General features: G+C 37.9%; 1 protein-coding gene across 4 annotated transcripts in view; it reads right to left on the bottom strand.

Moving 5' to 3' along the window:
• Positions 1-7,849: 7,849 nt before the first annotated feature.
• The window catches only part of FGF12 (fibroblast growth factor 12), a 638,357-nt gene continuing 622,401 nt past the window's right edge, over positions 7,850-23,805 (bottom strand). For all 4 annotated transcript variants that reach the window (XM_088838230.1, XM_055407850.2, XM_055407859.2 and 1 more), the window contains one exon: positions 7,850-12,533. In XM_088838230.1, coding sequence (XP_088694356.1) covers positions 12,415-12,533 — 119 coding nt within the window. In that variant the 3' untranslated portion in view covers positions 7,850-12,414. The remainder of the gene's footprint in view (positions 12,534-23,805) is intronic.

The following is a 23,805-nucleotide window of genomic DNA, read 5'->3' as shown; positions in this document are numbered from 1 at the left end:
AACCCCTGCTCTGCAAACTATCTCCATTTTACAATGGGGAAACAGGTATCTAGGGGAGTTAACTTGTTGAAGATCCTACAGCAATCAGATTGAGATGAGAGTTTTTCTAGCTTTCTAGGTATTATCGCCTACTAGTTTACCAAATACTCTATTCCAACCCTCTAGGATACTGCTGAGATTAGAAAAGTAAGAGAGAGAATTTCTGAAGAAGAAAGAGGAGGAGGAGAGGAAGGGAAGGCGGAAGGGAGGGTGAGAGAGGGAGGGAAGGAGAGAAAGGAAAGGAGGGAGACAGACAGAGTGGAGACAACTAGGCTGTATTCTGTCAGCACTGAATTCAGAGCTCACTGAATGGGGCTCCTGAGCCTGAGCCAGGGGAGGCTGTTACTCGGAGATCCACTGGAATAACCAGTAATCATACGAGGAGAGAGTCCAAGATGGATGAAGTGGCATTAAGCTGTACAGTGATCATACCAGGTCTGACCCAATTTCCAGACTCCTACTGTTGGAAACTAAAGGACCTAGTTTCCCCAGGCTTTTCCTGAAAAGAGTTGGCTGGCACTCCAACAGAGGCAGAGAAAGTGAGCTGATTCCCAGGTGTATTCTTTTGATGTGCACTTCTAGTGTTCAGCAGGCTCTAAGTACTGGAACTGAGGACAACCTGATGTGAATTTCTGACTCTCCTTTTCTGATCACTGGGGCAAAGTCAAGGGGGCTTATGAGCCTTGATGAGTCATGTTTCTGATGGAAATGATAAAGGTAAGGACGGATGAAATATAGAGACAACCGGCTACATAGTAACACAAGGAAACAAACACCACTGAAATACTTAGCTTCCTGGAATGGATACAGAAAGCTCTTGCTTGTGACAGAGTCAATCCTTGTACATGTAGTAGAGGAAAATTCATGTGTTACTTCTTACTTGGTTTCTGAAATGTAGTGCTGGGAAGAGAAGAAAATATCAGGGGTGACTTTTTTTTTTTTTTTAAGGGATGGAATGCTTTGAGTGAAAGCAGGAAAAAAGCTATTATAACTTAATTCTGTCCTGGGAATTGATGATCTGATCCAGAAAAGGCAGAGTACAACACTAAGAGATATTTTATAGCTAGGACTGCACTGTCAGAGAAAAGTGAACTTCTTTCCAAGTAACAGTGAAGCCTGTCTTGGGATGTTCACTGTAAATAAAATGTCATTGGAGAGGCAAGTAAAGCCAGTTTTCCATGCAAGTCTAGCTATTTTACTGATGTCCTTGACATGCTTGGGGGCTACTATTTCAGGACAGCAGCCATACTTACTGACCTCACCCAGATTCTAGTATCTTGTGTAGAAATAAGCACCCATTAAATGGGACTGTTTAAATAAGCATCTCTCTGGACTCAGACAGAGCTAACTGTCCTTGAATCAACTCCAGATATACAGTGTGCCTAGTCATTCAGTCATGTCTGACTGTTTGCAACCCCACAGAATGTAGCCCACCAGCCTCCTCTGTCCATGAATTCACCAGGCAAGAATACTGGAGTGGGTTGCTAGTTCTTACTCCAGGGTACCTTTCTAACCCAGGGATCAAACTGACTTCTGTATCTCCTGCATTGGCAGGTGGATTCTTACCATGACACCTGGGAAACCCCAGATATACAGTAAAGTAATTAATATAAATGGATTCCCTGGTGGCTCAGCGGCAAAGAATCTGTCTGCCAATGCAGGAGACAGGTTCGATCCCTGGGTTGGGAAGATCCTTTGGAGAAGGAATACCACTCCAGTATTCTTGCCTGGAAAACCCCGTAGACAGAGGAGCCTGGAGGGCCACAGTCCATGAAGTAGCAACAGAGTTGGACATGACTTAGTGGCTAAACAACAATATTAAATATAAGGCCAAATGCCTTATCAAGAAATCTCTAAATATATCACAACACCATCTCTGTGAGATTAGGCTGTTTCAGAAAATGGCAGGGATATAGCAGTGACTTGGCATCTAACAGCACCTGCATTTCAGATTGTCATCAAAAAGAGTGTCTTCTGCTCATAATACTCATGGATATTTAAAACTTACAAGTTGTCTAGAAATCCAGATTCATTCAGCCTTGAATAGGTGCTTAATAAATATTAGCTTTTTTTTTAGGAGCTCATTTAGTAGTTTATCTCATCAACCTATACAGACGAAAATCACTTGTCTGTACTCCAAACCAATGACATCAAGATTTTTAGGGTTGGTGAGCCTAGATTTTGAGGGGGTGTGAGCCTAGATTAAGCTTTCCAAGTGGCTCGGTGGTAAAGAGTCTTTCTGCCAATGCAGGAGATGCAGGTTTGATCCCTGGGTTGGAGAGATACACAGGGAAGGAAAAGGCAACCTACTCCAGTATTCTTGCCTGGGAAATCCCATGGACAGGGGAGTCTGGCTCTCTATAGTCTGTGGTGGCATAAAAGATTCAGACAAGACTTAGGGACTTAAACGACAACATTATATCTACTGGCAGTTGTCCCTCTAAGACTGGGGAGCTTAAATTATTCTCATATGCAATCAAGATTAAAGAACCACTGAATAGGTCCTTCAATAGAAACTGAATTGGTCCCCCCCGCCATTTCTTTAAATTAACAGAAAAGGCCTGAAAATGAAATCACTTTATGTATTCTGATTGATGATTTAATTGTTGGAATCCTTCACCTGGAATCCAGGTACATACATTTGACCAGGATTTAGATCTAGTTGTAGAGACAATGGTTGGGAGAGGCAGGAAGAGGTGGGGAGATAACCACTCCAGTTCCTGCTTTTAGAACCAAGTTCCAGATAACTGCATAGTGTGCATCAGATAGGTGGATAGCCACCTGCAAGTCCAAGGACATTTACATTGTCTGTGTTCTAACAGACAACAGTCATTTTTTTTTTCAGCCAGGTGAGAAATAGTTCTAACGTTTTAGTCAAGCAGGTCAAGATCATTCTAGTCCCTGATTTCATGCTTAGTTTGCACATGTGCTGAGATGTGCCAGTACAGGCTGAGTGGGGTTGTATCTCAGTAAGACTTTTAAGGAAGGGTATTGTGATGGCTGTTTTTCTATTTAACCAGATATGCTGGGCCAGTAGAATCTGTGACAGTACATTCCAGGGTTACCTGATAGAGGAAAATAAATACTCAAAAACTTAGGGGAAAAAATGTAAACTATGGGATTTCCCTGGTGGTCCAGTGGTTAGGACTCTGCATTTCCACTGCAAGGAAATGCATTTCCACCCTGCATTTCCATGAGTTCAGTCCCTGATAGGGGAACTAAAATCCTGTATGCTGTGCAGCATGGCTAATAATAATAACAATAGTAAATCGATTATAGGCTTACTATGTGCCAAATACTATCCTAAGGGGTTATATTAATTACTTAACTTTTTAAAAAGTAACCTAGGTCAGAGCTAAGGCAGTCATCCAAGTGGTAAGAGCATTTGAAAATGGACAGGAGGAAAATGATTATGCAAGTGTGTAAAAATGTGAGTGATAGAGACAAGCCAAAGCATTGACATATAATTCATATATTAAGGACCTCCTCTTACTGTGTTTCTGTGGATGTCTCTGTGTGCTTCTCTGGGTCATGAGTGGGTGTAAGAGACATAGTACAGTGATTAAGATATATTATCTTCTAGATAAGTTTATCAAAAACAATTAGAAAAATAGCAACAATATCAATAATATTTTAAATTCCCAAGAATTATAATTGTGAAAGCTGATGCTCAGAGAGTTCATGTAACTTCAAACAAAGTAAATCTGCTCCTCTGCAAATAATAATAAAAAAAAAAAAAACCTGGAAGCTAGTGGAAAATCAGGAGAATTTTATGAAAGAAGATACACCAAATATTTGATGCACACCCAATTGCTATTACTAGGCAAAGGCAAACAGAAAATACTCTCAGGTTCTTAAAACCTCAGAGATTTATCAGATTTATCAGTTTATTAAAAACCTTTTAGAGTGTTACCAGAACACTCACTGCAAGTTGACTTAGAGAAGAAAACATTGGATAAAAATTTGAAGAGATCTGGAAATTATTATGGAAACAAGCAAATATTTAAATTTTCAGAATAAAATAATGAACCTAGTGAGAAGCTATTGATTCTGATAAGTGTAATTAATGTAATTATTGGAGAGAATGATGATAAAATTAATGGAGACTCGAAGACAGAGTATTTAAAATAGAGCAAAACCATGTACCTTCTGTAATAGCATATATTTCCCAAGATAAAGACTTTTCATCAGAATAATTAGCTCTAATATCTCACCCCAGGTTAGATGAGATAAAGTGAATTGTGTTTTATTCCTGAAAACAGTCTGATCTGATCACACAAAATTAGGTATAATCACACGAAGTAGAGGATTCACAGCTAATCATTGAATGGAAACTTTGTAGTGCATCTGGACAATTCTGAGCTTGTATCTTTAGAGTTAATGCTTCTCGATGATTTAATCAAGTTAGAATTAGTCTATTGACAAGCCTCCATCTCAATTTAAGTCATACAGATGAAAAGGTAAAAAAAATATTTAGGTGTTTTGACAGAAATGAACTAGAATGTGAAAACATTTTTGATGAGGTCATCAAAAAATAAATGCAGTCTTAATGTGATTGTTAGACTATCAAGAATGAGGGAATGTCTCTTGACTAGTTAAATTATATAAGGAACACCATGTTGTATTAAGCATTCCATATTAATAAAATTTGTTCTGAGTAAAGCAGAATACTACAGAAGCAAACATTTAAATTTCTGAAAATCTTTCACAAGGAGAGAATAGTTGAAGAATGTCACTCAGTTGTGTCCAACTCTTTGAGACCCCATGGACTGCAGCCCACCAGGCTCCTCTGTACATGAAATTCTCCAGGCATTATTAGTGGAGTGGGTTGCCATTCCTTTCTCCAGGGGATCTTCTCAACCCAGGGATCGAATTCATGTCACCCACTTTGCAGGCAGATTTTTTACCGTCTGAGCCACCAGGAAAGCCCAAAGAAATGCCAATAACCTTCAAATATCTGTAGCCTTTCTTGTAGATGGAGGATTAAATTAATATTGAATAGCCCTGAGTGCCTGAGTGCTTAGCTACGCAGTTGTGGCTGACTCTTTAGGGACCCCAGGGATTGTAGCTCGCCAGGTTCCTCTGTTCAAGGGATTTTTCAGGCAAGAGTACCAGAGTGGGTTGCCCTTTCCTTCTCCAGGGGATCTTTCCGACCCAGGGATTGAAACTATATCTCCTGTGTCTCCTTGCATTTGAGGTGGATTCTTTACCCACTGAGCCACCAGAATAGCCCTGGAGAGTGAAATTTAAAAGAATGGTAGACACTACAGAACAAGTTACTTCATATGAGAAAGAACTTTATAAAACCATTACTGTCCCCAAATGGAATATGATGCTTGAGAGATTAATATATTTAACTATCATTCAGAGTGTTCAAACATAGCCTATAATCTGCACAGAGGATTCAAGAATGTTATGCATGGCTACCCCAGGTGATTCTGAAATAGCAAATAGTCCTGAATTTATGAACTAGACTGAATATTGAGAGATATTTTAAGATGAATTTTTTAATGGCCTATCCAAACAGCGTTTTTACAGAAACAGAAAAGTAGATATGATATAGACCTCTGGTTTACAATAGCCAAACTGCTTTTTCTAGTCCTGTGACAGTCATCTAAAAGCCTTGCACATACCAGGTATAGAGTGTGTGTGTGTGTGTGTGCGTGTGCACGCACGTGTGCACGTACACTCAGTCATGTCCGACTCTTCTGTCCATGGGATTCTCCAGGCAAAACTACTGGAGTCGGTTGCCATGCCCTCCTCCAGGGGATCTTCCAACCCAAGGATCAAACCTGTGGCTCTTGTGTTTCCTGCATTGGCAGGCAGATTCTTTGCCAGCCGGGCCACTGGGGAAACCAGTACCAGGTATATTGAGTTGTCAAATGGGCCACTTTTCTTTAAAATTGTAGCTCTTGTCTGCCTTCTTAGGGCAGTAGGCAGCGTGTCAGTCTCGTAATCTAAAATTGCAGCTCTTTTGTATCTTCCTCAGTGACCCACACAATGCCTCTTGCATGCTGCTGCTGCTGCTGCTAAGTCACTTCAGTTGTGTCCGACTCTGTGTGACCCCATAGACAGAAGCCCACCAGGCTGCCCCGTCCCTGGGATTCTCCAGGCAAGAACACTGGAGTGGGTTGCCATTGCCTTCTCCATAGCAGACATTTAATAATGTTTTGGGAACTGAAGCTTCAGTTGCCTTTGTCTTCCCTACGGTTTATGGCTGCAGCTTTAATTCATTAGTTCTTGCATTCCTCTGCCAGTTTTTAGAATAGCCGATGAGCTGTGATAGGATACACATTGATTAACAGATAATGGAAAGTTTGCTACATAGCATGCATTTCCGCATCTTCTTGCTAAATGGACTATGAATTTCATTCAAATAGTCACCCCTCATCTATGGAGACCTGTATCTTTGGACAAGTACATCCAACCTAAAAGTCTAGAAAAAGGCTCTGGTTGATTTAAACTAGTCAACATGTCTCAAATTACAGGCCAAAGTGGTTTATTGTATGGGGACCCATGGCTTAAACTGGGCCAGTCAGATTCAAGGAGATGTTTCCTGGGGAATTGTAAGAGAAAATAGGTGATATAAATATTTCGTATCTTGCAACTTGTAAAAAGAATTCTGAACTCTGTGTGTGTTAGTCGCTCAGTCATGTTGAACTTTTTACGATTCCATGGACTGTAGCCTACCAGGCTTCTCTGTCCATGGAATTCTCCAGGCACGAATACTGGAGTGGGTAGCCACACCTTTCTCCAGGGGATCTTCCTGATCCAGGGGTTGAACCTGGGTGTCCTGCATTGCAGGCAGGTTCTTCACCAAATTCTTTATCTCTGAACTCAAAGAAGGAAGTTATTAAATATGGAGTGGGCAGAGTCAAGAGAACTACAGACAAATTCAGCATTTGTGGTAATGATGCTGTGATCTCTAGACAAAGGACTAGTGTGGTTTGGGCCTTCTGCTGTGAGCAAGCCAAATTGTCCTAACAGATCCAAAGAGTACAGTGAGGAAACATTGAAAATCTTTTAATTTTTATTCATCTCAACTCAGTCCCCCCACATTTCCTCTGAACATTCATTCTTTGTTTCATTCACAAGGATTTCCGAGATAAGTTGTGTTTTTTGTTTCTCTATAGCTTTTCTTCAAATTATTTCCTCTACTGGCGGGGCCCCTTGTGGTCTTTCATTACTCAGTGTCTATCCTCTTTTCAACCTGTCTTTCATCTAGGCTAGATTGTTGCAACATCAGCTGTACATAACATCTTAGTAACTATTGTAGTACTTACATTTGGGTATTACATTATTTATATGTCTGCCTTTCTTGGATTTTTTGAGACCATAATTTAGTTTATGATCCCTAAACTCAACTAAGGGTCTAGTTAGTAAATTATGAATAAATGAATATGCTCTAAATGGATGTGCTCTAGTTCTTAATTCTAAAAAAGAAAATATTAGGTTTACCACAAGTAGCTTCAAACTTAGAAGGTAATTTCTACTTTTAACCACAGTGTTCAATAAAAATTTTGACTCATTTTCCATCCATAAATCCAGTTTTGATTTGTTTAAGACACAGCACTTTTTCAGTAACACATTATAGGATACATTTTAAAAGGAAAGAGATTTCCCAAATAAATTTAATGTTAGAAAAAAATGTGCAAGTATTTTCTCTACATGCATATGCATCTCAAGATTTTAACTGCTTTTTACTTCAGGAAGGGTGTGATTTATAAACATTTTACAAATTCGATCTCAAAAAAACAATGATTTGAGTAATCTGTGCTTTAATGTGAAAACAAAACATTAATTTGTTTGGTTTCTCATACAACGCATTTATTAAACATTTCAGTCTCAGTAATTTCTTAAGATGTTAACATTTAACCTTGCAATGGAGCCTAAAACCCACTGTATTCATGGGAGTATATTTTGGACTTTTGAACAACTTTAAGAAAAAATTAATTCCACAGTCTTTAGGTTGTGCTTAGAGCAAAGACAAAAAACATCCACTCATTCTTTCCAACTAATAAAATGTCTAATGATGCAGTTTCTACTATGACATTATTTTAAATTTATTATCAGAGTGTTAGATATAGATTTGCTTCCATTACTGAAGCTCAATATATCATCTGTGAACTTTAGCTATTTTTACTTAATTTAGATTTAAAATGTTGATTTTTAATTTGGGTTCCAGTAAAATTCCAGAAAAATGAATATCTGCATTTAGCACAGTTTTTTTTTTTTTTTTTGCCCTCAACTATAAATTTTCAATCTGATATGACTTACCAGGGAATCTGTATCAGGAAGTACAATTCTTCAAAATCCCTTTTTAGAAATAAAAAACAGCTATTTCTGCATCAAAGAAGGGATTCAGAATTACTGACATTATGAAGGAGTGTGTGCTTTGATTATTGTTCCCACCTGTTTCTTTTTTATTATAAAGCGGCAACTTATACTATCATTAGAAATATACACTTATATATATGTATATATATATAAAGTTTTGCATTCAAACCTCTTTATCTGTAATTACCTATGACAAAAGAACACAAATCAAATAAAAACTCTATAGAATATATCCTTATTTCAGAAGCATGTGTATATATACACATATATATTTGTAGAACAAGCCACCGTTCTGAAGGTGATTCTGATTTATAAAATGCTATTTACAGGTTTATGACAGAGAAATAATCTCAGCCTTTTATGATATTAAAATAAGTGGGGGATTTTTATGCTGGAGTGTTTTTCACCTGGTGCAGATGAAATTGAGCAACATCATGGAAAACCTTCTTGGAGCGTGACCTTAGAGACAAAGCCTTGAAGGTGAAATAATAGATTTGCTATTTCTGGGTTCACGTTGAAAAAAAATTACTGTTGATGTAGTCATGCTTCTCCACCAGGGAATTACTAGTCCCAAATTAGGACTGTCAAACTTTTCAGCTCACAGTAAGATTCTTCATCCTTTACTTTTGTCCTAATACTCTCATCTCTTGTAGTGGCACCACAGAACCACTCATCTGCATAGAATGCCTATCAACAGCGTTGTCATTTTCTTCAGTAGAACAGTTTTTCTAACAGCTATCTGGATTAGAATGAGGCCCATGAAGCATCATTATTTGTGTCAAATTAATGTCTTTTTATTGTGCTAATCCATAATAACTGAAAATGTGCCAGGAAATTCATATGCAAAATTCAAAACTCAAACTATTACCATGATCAAGGATAAGTTGACTTGCTGTCCTCCAGTATCCCGAAACACAAAATCTCTGAGTTAGCCAATGGAACTTCAGCACCATTTTGTTTCTATAGCTCAGACTTCTAGCTTAATCATTAGTAAGGTATATTGGCCAGAAAACTACTTTGTGAGATTCTCAAAAGTTTTGTTTTCATTCTTAAGCCCACTGATTTTGAAACATGTTATCAATACAATAAGGATTCTTAGAATAAGCACATTTTACCTTGTACTTACATAGTCAATTACAAAGCTTTACTGAAAGTTATAATCTTCCTGAGACTATCCCAATGCATTTAAGAAAAAAAAAAAGTTTACCTATAGGAGAATAAGTAATTGGTGAATTGAGACCCAGAAACTGGATGATGAAAATCAAGATAATTATTTTGCATAAACTTGAAAAGCAAACTATTTAAAATGGCTCATATTTTTGGAGGAACTAAAATAATAATATGTATATATTTGGTAATATTTTAAAAACCTAGACAGTGAATACTGAATTCTTCTATTAAAGACTTTATGTACTTAAAAAATAAGCAGCAGTTAGGCAAAAGTTCGCCCTGTGCTCTAAACTATAGCTTTTGTTGGGTTAATCTGTTTAAGAACTTGAGATTTTCAACAATTTATTTCCTGAAATTAAGTATAACTTAACAAAGCCAATTTCCAAATGTTTCACCATGGTGAACATTTGCTTAAATGATATGGAGGAACACAAAATACAAATTGGGTGGTTAGAACTTTCTTCAGTGCTTTCAGAAAGGGGGAAGATGTGCATCTATATGTGAAATGATAAACAGCCATTGTAAATAAAGGGAAGAATTTGGTTGGAGATTCATATCTCTATCATATTTTCCATAATATTGAGCTAGATAAGATACATTCTATCATGAAATTATCAGTATAATTGAGAACACTTTGTGAAACTGTCAACTGTGTCACTTGTGAGCTTGTGATGTGTGTATATGTGTGGATGTGTGTATGACCAAAAAGCTCAAGTCATTTTATGCTAAGTGAGCCTGTGAGTCATTTTGTATAAGCTTCCTTTTTATTTAAAATAAAAAAAATAAGGCTTTGTGCTTATAATTTGATTGGTCCTGGAAGTGACAGGTACGTTTATAATCAAGTTGAATCAAAAGTGACAAGGAGAAACAGAACTAGAGTTGTATTTCTTTTTACAAGGGCATTCTTTTCCTAGAAGAATAACATTCTTTTCTTTAATTTAAATGTCTTTATTTCTTACTTTCCAAGTATTTTGATTAAACAAATATCCCTTGCAGATGTGTGTTCAAAATCCTCACCGAGATGCATAACTTTTATTCTTTGCAACTGATTACACGAATTCCTTCATTTCATTTTCTGCTCACCTCCTGATAAGAGAAATAGAATACTTGGTGAAGGACACCGATCATTAATGATTGTGTGGAGTGAGGGAAATTACAGCGACTTTGAAAGAATACAGCAACCAATGACAAGGTCATTAAAGTGAGGGCCTAGAGTTTCTGCAAAGTGTATATTTTAGGGAGTATTTGGAACAATACATGCTGGACGGAAGAGCTACAGGAGAAGTAACATGCTAAGTTTTCTCATTGATAACATCCATAAATCTGCATATATTTTTAACATTCCATTTTGTTTTGTTTTGATTTGGATGTCTCTACACCATTTCTGATTTGTAGGACCAAGAAGATCTATTTTTTCCCCAAAGCAATTGTATTCATTTCTTCTCTAACATTTCAGTATTCCTAAATATGCATTTGCCTAGTCTTACACTCTATTTTTTTTTTTTTATTACTTTAAGCCACTCACACAACCCGGTTGTGTGAGCCACAACAGGAGCCTCTGTTGGAACTATAGCTGTTAATTCAGTATTATTTCTCAATGCCCCTTGAAAATCCAGGGTATAACAATTTCCTCCTGGGTTCTAGGAGACAGACTTATTTTCAAATAGATTTATAAATGAGGCTATCTACCAACAAACAATTTACTGGCTTCATAAGATAGTAAGTTAAGAATTTCACAGCCATGCCTCCCAGTTCCTTGGTGAAGTTTGAAAAATGCTACATACAGAAAACTTAGTAAGGTACAAAGGCAAATATTGATACAGCTTGCTTGCACCAACTTCTTAGGATTTATTTCCTCATGTAAAACACCTTTTCTCTCTTTTCTGCTGCAAGAAATGGTATAAAACTCTCTTCTAAGACATCTAGACATTTACCTATACTCTTAAAGGTGTCCACAAGTATATATATTAAAAAATCAGATCAAATGGTAAAACCTTATAAGTTACATATCACTGCCAAGGCATGGCAACAACAAATAATTTCCTAAAAGTTACTTCAATCTTAAAACAAGATTTTTTTTTGAAGTGACTAAAGAAAAAAAAATGAGCTCCTGAATTAATACTTTTGAAAAAAATATGATATTCTTCTAGGAGAATCTGAAATTCTTGTTAGGAAGGAATGAAGTCAGCTAATAGCACTAAATTCAACATATGACTATCCTTTGCATAAAACAATCTTAAATATTGATTTCAGGAATAAAATTTTAAAATAAAATTTTTCTTGATGTTAAATGATTCCTGGCTATATACCTTATAGGCACGAGAAGAATCTGTACTTCATACATGTTCAATATTATAGTAAAAAAAATCCTGGAAACAGACTGCAATTTTGTGTCAATTCCAAATGCCCAAAGAAAATACAAATTCAAAACACACATCACAGCATTACCCAGAGTTTAAGCCATTTAGGATATTACAACGATTTGTAAGTTCAATTCTCCAAAACCCTTTTCTTTAAGGTAATAACTTTATTTCATATTTATTATATTTATGTCTTCATTACAATTAGTCCTCTATTAATAACAACACAGTTTATTTTAATGCTTGTTGAGTCTTGATTTATTTTTTCCTCTTTTTAGGTGTGCTAATCTTTGTGCATGTGTATTTTCTACCACATTGAAACAGGCAAGCTTTGGTTCATTTTTCTTGTCCTACACAAAGGAAGATTTTGAGTGCAGAATCTTAGCCACTAGGTCCTGCGTTGCCATTTTATTTTCCTCTCCTTGGGTGGATTTATTGGAAGGAAATGGGTAAAGGGCAGGGGGAGAAAGGGAAGGGATGAGAGAGGGACAAAGGGAAGAGTTCTCAGCTATGTTGAATCTTGATTCACAACTTTGCCTCCATTCATGGTTGGTGTTCCAGAACTTTTCCTTGAACGCCCTTGTTTTTCTCCAATTTCATGTAGTGATGGCTCTCTGTACATACACACTGGAAGGCAAAAATCACATTAATTACTCACAACAATAGTGGACATCAAATTCAGCCTCAATAAACATCTCAGATTTGACTTTATTTAGTGTTCACTCTCATCACTAGCTCTTTTCCCTACCATGAAAACGAGTCTTAAATTAAAATATTTAATGGATACACAATTTTCTTCTAGTTCTATCAGTCACAGCCTTTTAAGTCTTCCTGAGTTGCAAACATGTAAGTGGTTTCTGTTCCCTTATAGATAAGACTTAATAAGTTTTTGCTGTCTACTAACCTATGTAACAGGATTTTTATCTAGAGTTAGAGGAGACACCGGGAGTATAACATTTAAAGGGAGGAAAGAGATATCTTGTTTTTCAGACTTTAGTCTGCAATCTAGTTCTGGTAGGGAAAAAAAAAAAAACTCTTATTTACAAGATCTTTTAATCTTTACCCTACTATAAGAAATATGATACTATTGTATCAGTTGAAATTTTAGTGCCAAGTTTTAGGGTATCCTATATAAGAAATGATAATGGGAGGGAGAGCAGAGAAGAAAAAAACAATGCGGCTTTTCTAATTTCTTCATATCTCCTTCACCTAAGGTAATGAACAGTCCATGGCTTCTTAGTTATTCATCAATAGGAAATGTGATTATGCAACCTTGAGATTTCAGTTTGCATCTATATAAACAGTTCTTTTTATCGTCTATTGTTTTGTCTGGCTCTAAAGCTCAGTCATCTGTGAACTGTCGCAGCTTTCGCTAGATTACTGCATAGAAAGAACAATGTTTTTCAATTCACAGTTACTCTTGTAAGATAGCATCTATCAGCATATTGAGTACATTAAAACGGATTCATTTTACTGTTGTGAGACAAATGTGACTGTATATGAGCATATGAAATATTTCCAGAAATATCAAGAGACAGTTTCATCCTTGACTTAGGAACAAACAATTGCATACCCCTATCTGTTGAATAATCACTACAATACCTTGGCAATCTGAATGTTATTTCCAATCAAATTGCTTCTTCCTATAGGCTTTGCCCTGGGACTTGAAACCTGAGCATGGCCATGAATAAACAGATGTTGTATGGTGGTTAAGAGCACCAATTTGAGAGACACACTGGTCCACTTCCACACTCAGCCACTTTCTAGCTCTGTCCAGTTGGACACCTAGTAAGCATCTAAAGATGTATAAGAAAAGTGAAGAAGCTGATCTCTTCATGAAAATTCTGAATAAAAGGTTTCAGAGAACACAGTGACAAACTGTTTTTACTGAAGATACATTCTAAATCCAAAACTAAATTAAGAAGTTAAGAGACTATGCCAAAGCCTTTGACTGTGTGGATCACAACAAACTGTGGAAAATTCTGAAAGAGATGGGAATCCCAGACCGCCTGACCTGCCTCTTGAGAAACCTGTATGCAGGTCAGGAAGCAACAGTTAGAACTGGACATGGAACAACGGATTGGTTCCAAATAGGAAAAGGAGTACGTCAAGGTTGTATATTGTCACCCTGCTTATTTAACTTATATGCAGAGTACATCATGAGGAACGCTGGGCTGGAAGAAGCACAGGCTGGAATCAAGATTGCCGGGAGAAATATCAATAACCTCAGATATGCAGATGACACCACCCTTATGGCAGAAAGTGAACTCAAAAGCCTCTTGAGGAAAGTGAAAGAGGAGAGTGAAAAGGTTGGCTTACAGCTCAACATTCAGAAAACTAAGATCATGGCATCTGATCCCATCACTTCATGGGAAATAGATGGGGAAACATTGGAAACAGTGTCAGAGTTTATATTTTTGGGCTCCAAAATCACTGTGGATGCTGATTGCAGCCATGAAATTAAAAGACGCTTCCTCCTTGGAAGGAAAGTTATGACCAAACTAGATAGCATATTAAAAAGCAGAGACATTACTTTGCCAACCAAGGTCCGTCTAGTCAAGGCTATGGTTTTTCCAGTGGTCATGTATGGATGTGAGAGTTGGACTGTGAAGAAAGCCGACTGCTGAAGAATTGATGCTTTTGAACTGTGGTGTTGGAGAAGACTCTCGAGAGTCCCTTGGACTGCAAGGAGATCCAACCAGTCCATTCTATAGGCGATCAGTCCTGGGTGTTCATTGGAAGGATTGATTCTAAAGCTGAAGCTCCAATACTTTGGCCACCTCATGCAAAGAGTTGACTCACTGGAAAAGACTCTGATGCTGAGAGGGATTGGGAGTGGGAGGAGACAGGGACAACAGAGAATGAGATGGCTGGATGGCATCACCGACTCGATGGACATTAGTTTGAGTGAACTCCGGGACTTGATGATGGACAGGGAGGCCTGGTGTGCTGTGATTCATGGGGTCACAAAAAGTCGGACACGACTGAGCGACTGAACTGAACTGAACTGAAGAGACAAGTTTCTCCTCAGACTAGTTCAGTAATGAGGAGATAGGTTTCTTGCAACCTCTCAGTAGGAGGGTTTCTTAAATGTTCATGTGCATTTGAATCACATAGGGGTATTACTAAAATGAAAATTCTGATTCAGAATATCTATAGTGGGCTTAGATTCAGGATTTTTAGTAAGTGCCCAGGTGATGCTGATGTGAGCAAAATTTGAACCACACTGTGGTTAGTATAAAATATATATAAAAGCATGTTGATTCAGTATATCATGCACAAGTATTATATAGATTTTAAAATGAGATTTTAAAATATTTTAGTTATTGTACTGAATGACCCTTCCAATATCCTCAAAGGACTAACTACCTTTGTCCTCACTAGCAAAGTGTACAGTGGAAATTATTTAGAAAGAATAGATCCTGTAATTTTCAGATAGTACCAGTAGGTAATTCAAGGGTCTACTTTTCCTTTACACAAGGCAGAAGATCCTTGTTTAAGATTCTATTGAAATCTTTAAATTCTTCAAGCCTAATGTCTCTTGTGTATATTTCTGTTATAGGGAAAGTGCCAAAATCCCCCAACCTAAATAATACATTTATGTGTGCAAATATATATAACCATGTGTTTATAACTGGTTAGTGCACATGGGAACCCAGAAAATGTAATGAAGTGATTGGATTGAAAAGCAATTTATATGATGCCATAAAGTAGTTTTTTCCTACTCTGTCACCTAATCAGCTGTGAAAATCCCCAAACCTGACCTGGGGCTTCCCAGGTGGTGGAAGTGGTAAAGTATCTACCTACTAATGCTTCCCTGGTGGCTCAAATGGTAAAGAAACCTCCTGTAATGAGGGAGACATGGGTTTGATCCCTGGGTTGGGAAGATCCCCTGGAGGAGGGCATGGCAACCCACTCCAGTATTCTTGCCTAGAGAATTCCCATAGACAGAGGAACCTGGTGGGGTACAGTCCATAGGGTCACAAAGAGTCGGACACAACTGAGTGACTAGGCACACAGCACAGCTAATGCAGGAGACGCAATTGATCCCTGGGTCTAAAAGATCCTGGAGGAGGAAATGGGAATTCACTCCAGTATTTCCTGCCCAGAAAATTCCATGGATAGAGGAGCCTGGCGGCCTATAGCCCATGGGGTCACAAAGACTATGGACTGCTAAATCAGTCTTAAAGAATGAAAAAAAAAAGCACCTAATAAATTATAAACAAATAGATTTTGGCATGCAAATTTCTAAACTTCAGTTTAGAGACACAAAGAGTATTACTGTCAATTTTCACTAAATAATATATTTTATAATTTTTGTGCTTGAATTTCTTAGTGCTGTATTTCTTTTTAAAGTTTCCTTCTGTCATAGACTTTACCCAAGACATTTGCTTTTAACTTTTATCTTTTTTTTCTATTTCCCACTTACACATAAAATACCTAAGTTGTGACAACACAAAAAGTTGACATTATAATTATCATTGCAGATAACTTTACTAATAATGTAATCCTGCTGGCCATCCAAGTAACAAGTCCCAAGAGTTTTCCAAGTTCGCATCTAAACTTTTTCAATGTTTCTACAACAGTAAAAGTCACCAGTGTCATAGCAAAGTGTGCAACTTGCTCTTTTTTAAGGACAATTCAATCACAAATTTTCCTATTTTTCCATTAAATGAAGTAGTAAAATTCCAGGTTTGAAAAAAACCGTTCAAACTAGCTGGAAAATTAAGAGTAATAAAACAAATAGATTTAAGTTAATTTCTTGGGCTTCAATTTTCATTGTTACTTTCAGGCTCTCAGATGCCAATCAAGGGGTATAAATCTCAATCAAATTTTAGAATTAAAAGGTAATTAAAAGAATATGATCTAATTAGAAGCCAAGAAAGAAACAACAAAACACTTCTCCTCCCAATATAACTTCCTTTGATAGTTGTATCAACACTCCATAACTGTGCTATTCTGTCTGAAAGGTACATAATAAAATGATGACACAGAATACAAGAAGAAAACAAAGCATAAGTGTACTATAAAGTGCATTATATGTCCAAAATATAAACCAAAATTACTATAATGTACACAATAATCACAATGCTAATCTCTAAAATTTGCATACCAAAAATATAGTGTATAAATTTTTTTAGATTTTTAAAAATACTTTCAGACTGATTTAGCAGTCCATATTCAGGTGATGAAATTCGAGCAGGGCTATTAAAAATCCTAAAACATGATGCTATCAAATACACAAATTTGGAAAGCCCAACCGTGGCCACAAGACTAGAAAAGGTCAATCCTCATCCCAATTCCCCAGAAGGGCAGTACTAAAGAATGTTCAAACCAGCAGACAATTACATTCATCTCCCATGCTAGTATGGTTATACTCAAAGTCCTCCAAGCTAGGCTTCAGGATTACATGAAGAGAACTTCCAGATGTTCACGCTGGGATTAGAACAGGCAGAGGAACCAGAGATCAAGTTGCCAACATTTGCTGGATCACAGAGAAAGCAAGGGAATTCCAGAAAAACATCTACCTCTGTGTCATTGACTACACTAAAGCCTTTGACTGTGTGGATCATAACAAACTTGGAAAACTCTTAAAAGAGATGGGAATACCAGACCATCTTACTCGTCTCCTGAGAAACCTGTATGTGGGTCAAGAAGCAACAGTTAGAACCCTGTATGGAGCAATTGACTGGTTCAGGATTGAGAAAGGAGTACAATAAGCTGTTTATTGTCACCCTGTTTATTTAACTTATACGCAGAGCACATCACGCCAAATGCTGACTGGGTGAGTTAAAAGCTGGATCCTAGATTGCTAGGAGAAATATCAACAACCTCAGATATGCAGATGATACCACTCTGATGGCAGAAAGCAAAGAGAAACTAAAGAGCCTCTTGATGAAGATGAAAGAAGAGAGTGAAAAAGCTGGTTTAAAACTCAATATTAAGAAAAAACTAAGATCTCGGCATCCGATCCCATCACTTTATGGCAAATAGAAGGGGAAAAGGTGGAAGCAGTGACAGATTTCCTCTTCTTGGGATCTCAAACCACTGCAGATGGTGACTGTAGCCATGATATTAGAAGATGATTGCTTCTTGGCAGGAAAGCTATGACAAACCTACACAGTGTGTTAAAAAGCAAAGACATCACTTTGCTGACAAAGGTCCACATAGTCAAGGCTATAGTCTTTCCAGTAGTCATGTACAAATGTGAGAGCTGGACAGTAAAGAAAGCAGAGTCCTGAAGAATTGATGCTTTCAAACTGTGGTACTGGAGAAGACTCTTGAAAGTCCCTTGGAAAGAAAGGAGATCAAACCAATCACTCTTAAAGGAAATCAACCTTGACTGATGCTGAAGTTAAAGCTCCAAGTTGAAGTTGGCCACCTGATGTGAGGAAAAGACCCTGATGTGGAAAAGACCCTGATGTGGGAAAGATGGAAGGCAGAAGGAGAAGAGGGCGACAATGATGAGATAGTTGGATGGCATCACCAATTCAATGGGCATGAATTTGGACAAACTGTGGGAGATGGTGAGGGACAAGGAAGCCTGGTGTGCTGCAGTCCATGGGAGGCAAAGAGTCAGATACAACTTGGTGACTGAACAACAACAAGAAGTCAGGTCTGACTCTTTGCGACCACATAGACTTTAGTCCACCAGGCTCCTCTGTTCACGGAATTAATCCCTTCAATAAATCTATTTCAGAGTCTTAAAAGCCATTTATTTATTTTCATAGTCAAACTGCCTTTAAATGAATTGTACCAAAGACAGAATTTTACATTTAACCCTAACTGGGATTAACTGACTTCTCAGTCTGAATTATCACAGAGGGATGAGATTCTTGTATAGAACCCAAGATGGGGAACACATGTACACCTGGGGCGGATTCATGTCAATGTATGGCAAAACCAATACAATATTGTAAAGTAAAAAAAAAAAAAAGTGAAGATTTTCCTGGATATGGCTGGGGAGTCCCAAAACCTACCCAGGTGGAAATTCAAAGATTTTAAACTGACCAACTAAATATGATAACCAGGTGAATAAAGTAGGTAAGAAATTCCTATCCTCATTTTTTAAACATAAAAGAAACTAAGTGACTTCTCTAAAATCAGATGGTGAATAGTAGCAGAGCCAAATGAGAGTGTAGGGTTTCAAGTCCTAATCAAAATTTCTTAATAAAAGCACAGAAATAATTAATCAAATAAGTGGTGCAAATAATTGTCTTATACCAGACAATTTTAAAGTTATTTCCATATATTAACCTAGATCCAAGTTGGCCTCCCTTTGACCAAATATTCCTAATGTCATAAAAAAATGGAAATGAAAACAAATTCAGGATGCCTATTTAAAAATAAATAGGTAACGAGTGTTGGCAAGTAGGTGGAGGAACTGGAACCACTGTACATTGATAGAGGAATTTAAAATGGACAGCCACTGTGAAAAACTATACAATGATTTGCTCAAAAAATCAAGCATAGAATTACCATATGATCCAGATATGTCACTTCTGTATATACACCCAAGAGAAATAAAAGCAAGGGTGTGAATAGTATTTACACAGCCATGTTCATAAAAGCATTACTTGCAATAGTGAAAAGGTGAGAGCACCTCTGGTTGGTTGAACCAATGAACAGATACACAAAATGTGGTATATGCATACAATAAAATATTGTTCAACTTAAAAAGAAAGCAATCCTAACACAAGCGTGAATGAACCTTGAGGACCTAAAGACAAAATGAAATAATAAGCCACCAGGGAAGCCTAAGCTAAGCATAAAAGGAAACATATTTTATGATTTTACTTATGTGGGATATCTAGAGTAATCATATTAATAAAGCCAGAACATAGAATGGTGGTTTCCAGGGTCTGAGGGAAGGAAGTATGCGAGTAAATACTTAATGGGTACAGCGTTTCAGTTGGGGAAGAAGAAAAAAATTTAGGGATGGATGGTGGTGATGGCTGCAAAACACAGAAATGTACTCAATGGCACTGAAATGTACTCTTAAATTGGTTAAAATGGCAAATTTCATGTTGTGTACATTTACACAACATACTTAAGAATTACACATAATTTTCAAAAGTCACACACACAAACACGTTACACGTAAGCTGTAAACAAGGAAGTGACTTTTAAAACCAGAGATGTCCTATTTGCATGGGAAGAACCAGTAATTCCCCAATAGTCAACAGTATCTGTCTTAGAACTGTGCTAAGAAAAAGAGAATTGAGATACACGGGAGTTGGTGATGGACAGGGAGGCCTGGCGTGCTGTGATTCATGGGGTCGCAAAGAGTTGGACATGACTGAGCGACTGAACTGAACTGAACTGAACTGAAGGATACAGGGCTGGTGAGAGGATAGGAAATCTGATGAAAACATCCTAGGACTTCGCTATCTAATACAGTATCCATTTTGCTATGTGGTGGTCACTGATCAATTAAAATATGGCTAGTCCTAATTCAGAAGTGCAAGAGGGATAAAATAAACACTGATTTTTAAAGACCACACTAAAAATTAAATCTGAGTGGTAATGCTTTATATTACTTACATATTGAAATGATAATATTTGAATATACTACATTATTTTATTAAAATCCATTTCATGTTTATTTTTTATTTTTAAAATATGACTACCAGAAAAATTTAAATTGAATACTTAGCTCGTATTATATTTCTATTACACAATGCTCTCTTAGAAGAGTTTGCTCTTCTCTGGAAAAGAAGTGTCTTGATTAATGTCAAGAGCTTCCCAGGTGGCTCAGAGGTAAAGAATCCACCTGCCAATGTAGGGGATGTGGGGTCCAATCCCTGGGTCGGTAAGATCCCCTGGAGGAGGAAATGGCAACCCTCTCCAGTATTCTTGCCTGGGAAATCCCATGGACAGAGGAGCCTGGCAGACTACAGTCCATAGGCTCTCAGAGAGTTGGGCATGACTTAGTACACATGCAGGATTAATCTCAAAGCTACCAACTGATATATGATGGGGAGGGGCTTGAGAAAACTTCCTGACCTGATTGACCTGACCTCCATATGCACACTTAGAAGAGACAGAGTAATTGGATTTCTTTGATGGAATGACCTGGTTCACAAAGCATTTACTGACCCTTTTAATTTGGCTTAACTAATATTGTATTATTTGGATTCTATTACATTATTTTCTTTTTTCCTCTCCTCAAATTCCAATTACTCTTTTGCTGACTGATATCCAAAGAGGAATTTGTTTCAGTATTAATTTGTTCATTTATTCTATGAGCAGAAACAAACTGTTTCGTACGAGGTGCTCTGTGGCAACTGCAAGAAATGATCTCTTGATTCCTGCCCTCAAGGAGCTCAAGGCTAAGAAAGAGAGCATAGACGTGCACACAGATCACAGAGAGGAAAGGGCCATAGCAGAGCTGAATGGGAATAAGTGTATAAAATAGCTCTTTAATGTTGATTTAACCTTGAAGGAGGCAAAGGGTTTAGAGAAGTGGATGGGCTAATAAATAAGAATGAAGGGATGGGACTGCCAGTGGTTAAGAATATGCCTGCCAATGCAGGGTACACGAGTTCGATCCCTGGTCTGGGAAGATTCCACATGCCACAGGGCAACTAAGCCGGTACATGACTATGGAACCAGTGCTCTAGAACCCATGCTCCTCAAGAGGAAGCACCACAATGAGAAGCCTGCTCGCTGCAACTAGAGAGCAGCCCCCACTCACTGCAACTAGAGAAAGCCTGCACACAGCAACAAAGGCCCGGTGCATCCATCCAAAGACAAAAAAAAAAAAAAGAATGAAGGGATGAAGTGAAGGCTGTCTAAGAGAAACAGTGACTGGTGAAGCATGAGGTAAAACTGAGGTGATGAGGGATGAGAGTGACCAAGCCAACTAGAGTCAGACCTTCTGAAGTCCAGGAGAGAGGATTTAAACCTGGATTTTATCAGCCTTAATTTGAAAGTGAACGAACAGCTAATAATATGTCCATCAAGTATATGAGTGTATAGGGAAAAATCTGTTCAATCTCTTTATCTATAAAAATGTCCAACTATGTTTACATGACATGAATACAGCCAGGCAGGATAGTTAAGAAGAATCAGTCAGATTGAATCTTACTGCATAGATCCCATAAGAAATGGCTGGCAACATTTCAAACTTTTATGAGTTGTTCTGATGCCCTGCAAACACCATCTTAATTTCTTAGGAACAAACCTAGATGAGGCACTATGAGGATGAGACCAGCTGCGTATCTAATATACGTAGTTGGCTCTCTGTATCCATGGGTTCTACATCCTCAGAAACAACTAAGGGTTGGAAAATACTCAATTAGAAATTCCAGAAAGTTCCAAAACACAAAACTTGAATTTGTCCTGATCTAGATCAATCCTGGGTGCTCACTGGAAGGACCGATGCTAAAGCTGAAATTCCAATACTCTGACCACCTCATGCGACGAGTTGACTCACTGGAAAAGAGTCTGATGCTGGGAGGGATTGGGGGTGGGAGGAGATGGGGACGACCGAGAATGAGATGGCTGGATGGCATCACCGACTGTGTGGACATGAGTTTGAGTGAACTCCAGGAGTTGGTGATGGACAGGGAGGCCCGGCGTGCTGTGATTCATGGGGTCGTGGAGAGTCAGACACGACTGAGCGACTGAACTGAACTGAACTGAGCAACCATTTACACAGTGTTTACATTGTATTCAGTTCAGTTCAGTTCAGTCGCTCAGTCGTGTCCGACTCTTTGCGACCCCATGAATCACAGCACACCAGGCCTCCCTGTCCAACTCTTATGGAACTTAAAATATGTTAGATGTCAAGTACAGTTATCACTCAGTGTTTGCAGTTCATTCCAGGAATCCCTGATACTAAAATGTATGTTCAAGTCCCTTATATGAAATAGCATAGTATTTCCAAATATATACTACACACATGCTCCTATGAACATCTGCACATTTTAGTATCAGGGATTCCTGGAATGAACTGCAAACACTGAGTGATGACTATACTTGACATCTAACATATTTTAAGTTCCATAATTTTGACTGTAATTGAAAGGTGGGGCTCTCTTGGTTAAGCTAACTAACATACTGACAAGGGCTATCCTTTTGTTTTGTGGGGAGCTTCATGGGAAAGAGATGGGGAAACAGTGGAAACAGTGTCAGACTTTATTTTTTTTGGCTCCAAAATCACTGCAGATGGTGACTGCAGCCATGAAATTAAAAGACGATTCCTCCTTGGAAGGAAAGTTATGACCAAACTAAATAGCATATTAAAAAGCAGAGACATTTCTTTGCCGACCAAGGTCCTTCTAGTCAAGGCTATGGTTTTTCCAGTGGTCATGTATGGATGTGAGAGTTGGACTGTGAAGAAAGCTGATCGCCGAAGAATTGATGCTTTTGAACTGTGGTGTTGGAGAAGACTCTTGAGAGTCCCTTGGACTGCAAGGAGATCCAACCAGTCCATCCTAAAGAAGATCAGTCCTGGGTGTTCATCGGAAGGACTGATGCTGAAGCTGAAACTCCAATACTTTGGCCACCTCATGCGATGAGTTGACTCATTGGAAAAGATTCTGAAGCTGGGAGGGATTGGGGGCGCAGGAAAAGAGGACGACAGAGAATGAGATGTCTGGATGGCATCACCGACTCGATGGACATGAGTTTGCGTGAACTCTGGGAGTTGGTAATGGACAGGGAGGCCTGGCGTGGTGTGACTCATGGGATCACAAAGAGTCGGACAAGATTGAGGGACTGAACTAAACTAAGAAGAATAAATAGTAAGTGATAAATCAAGAATTACTAGTTCCACATATGAGAATCCTATATATTTGTACACTAAAAATTAATCACAATTTTTTATAGCTACTGGTACTAGAATTTTAAGTTCTGTTATTAATTTCCAATTATCTATTACTAAGCAGTTGTG

The sequence above is a fragment of the Moschus berezovskii genome, chromosome 1 (genome assembly GCF_049115385.1).
Source record: "Moschus berezovskii isolate FMDL1 chromosome 1, NW_MosBer_1.0, whole genome shotgun sequence".
Classification (NCBI taxonomy): domain Eukaryota; kingdom Metazoa; phylum Chordata; class Mammalia; order Artiodactyla; family Moschidae; genus Moschus; species Moschus berezovskii.
This window is presented reverse-complemented; position numbering and strand designations above follow the sequence as displayed.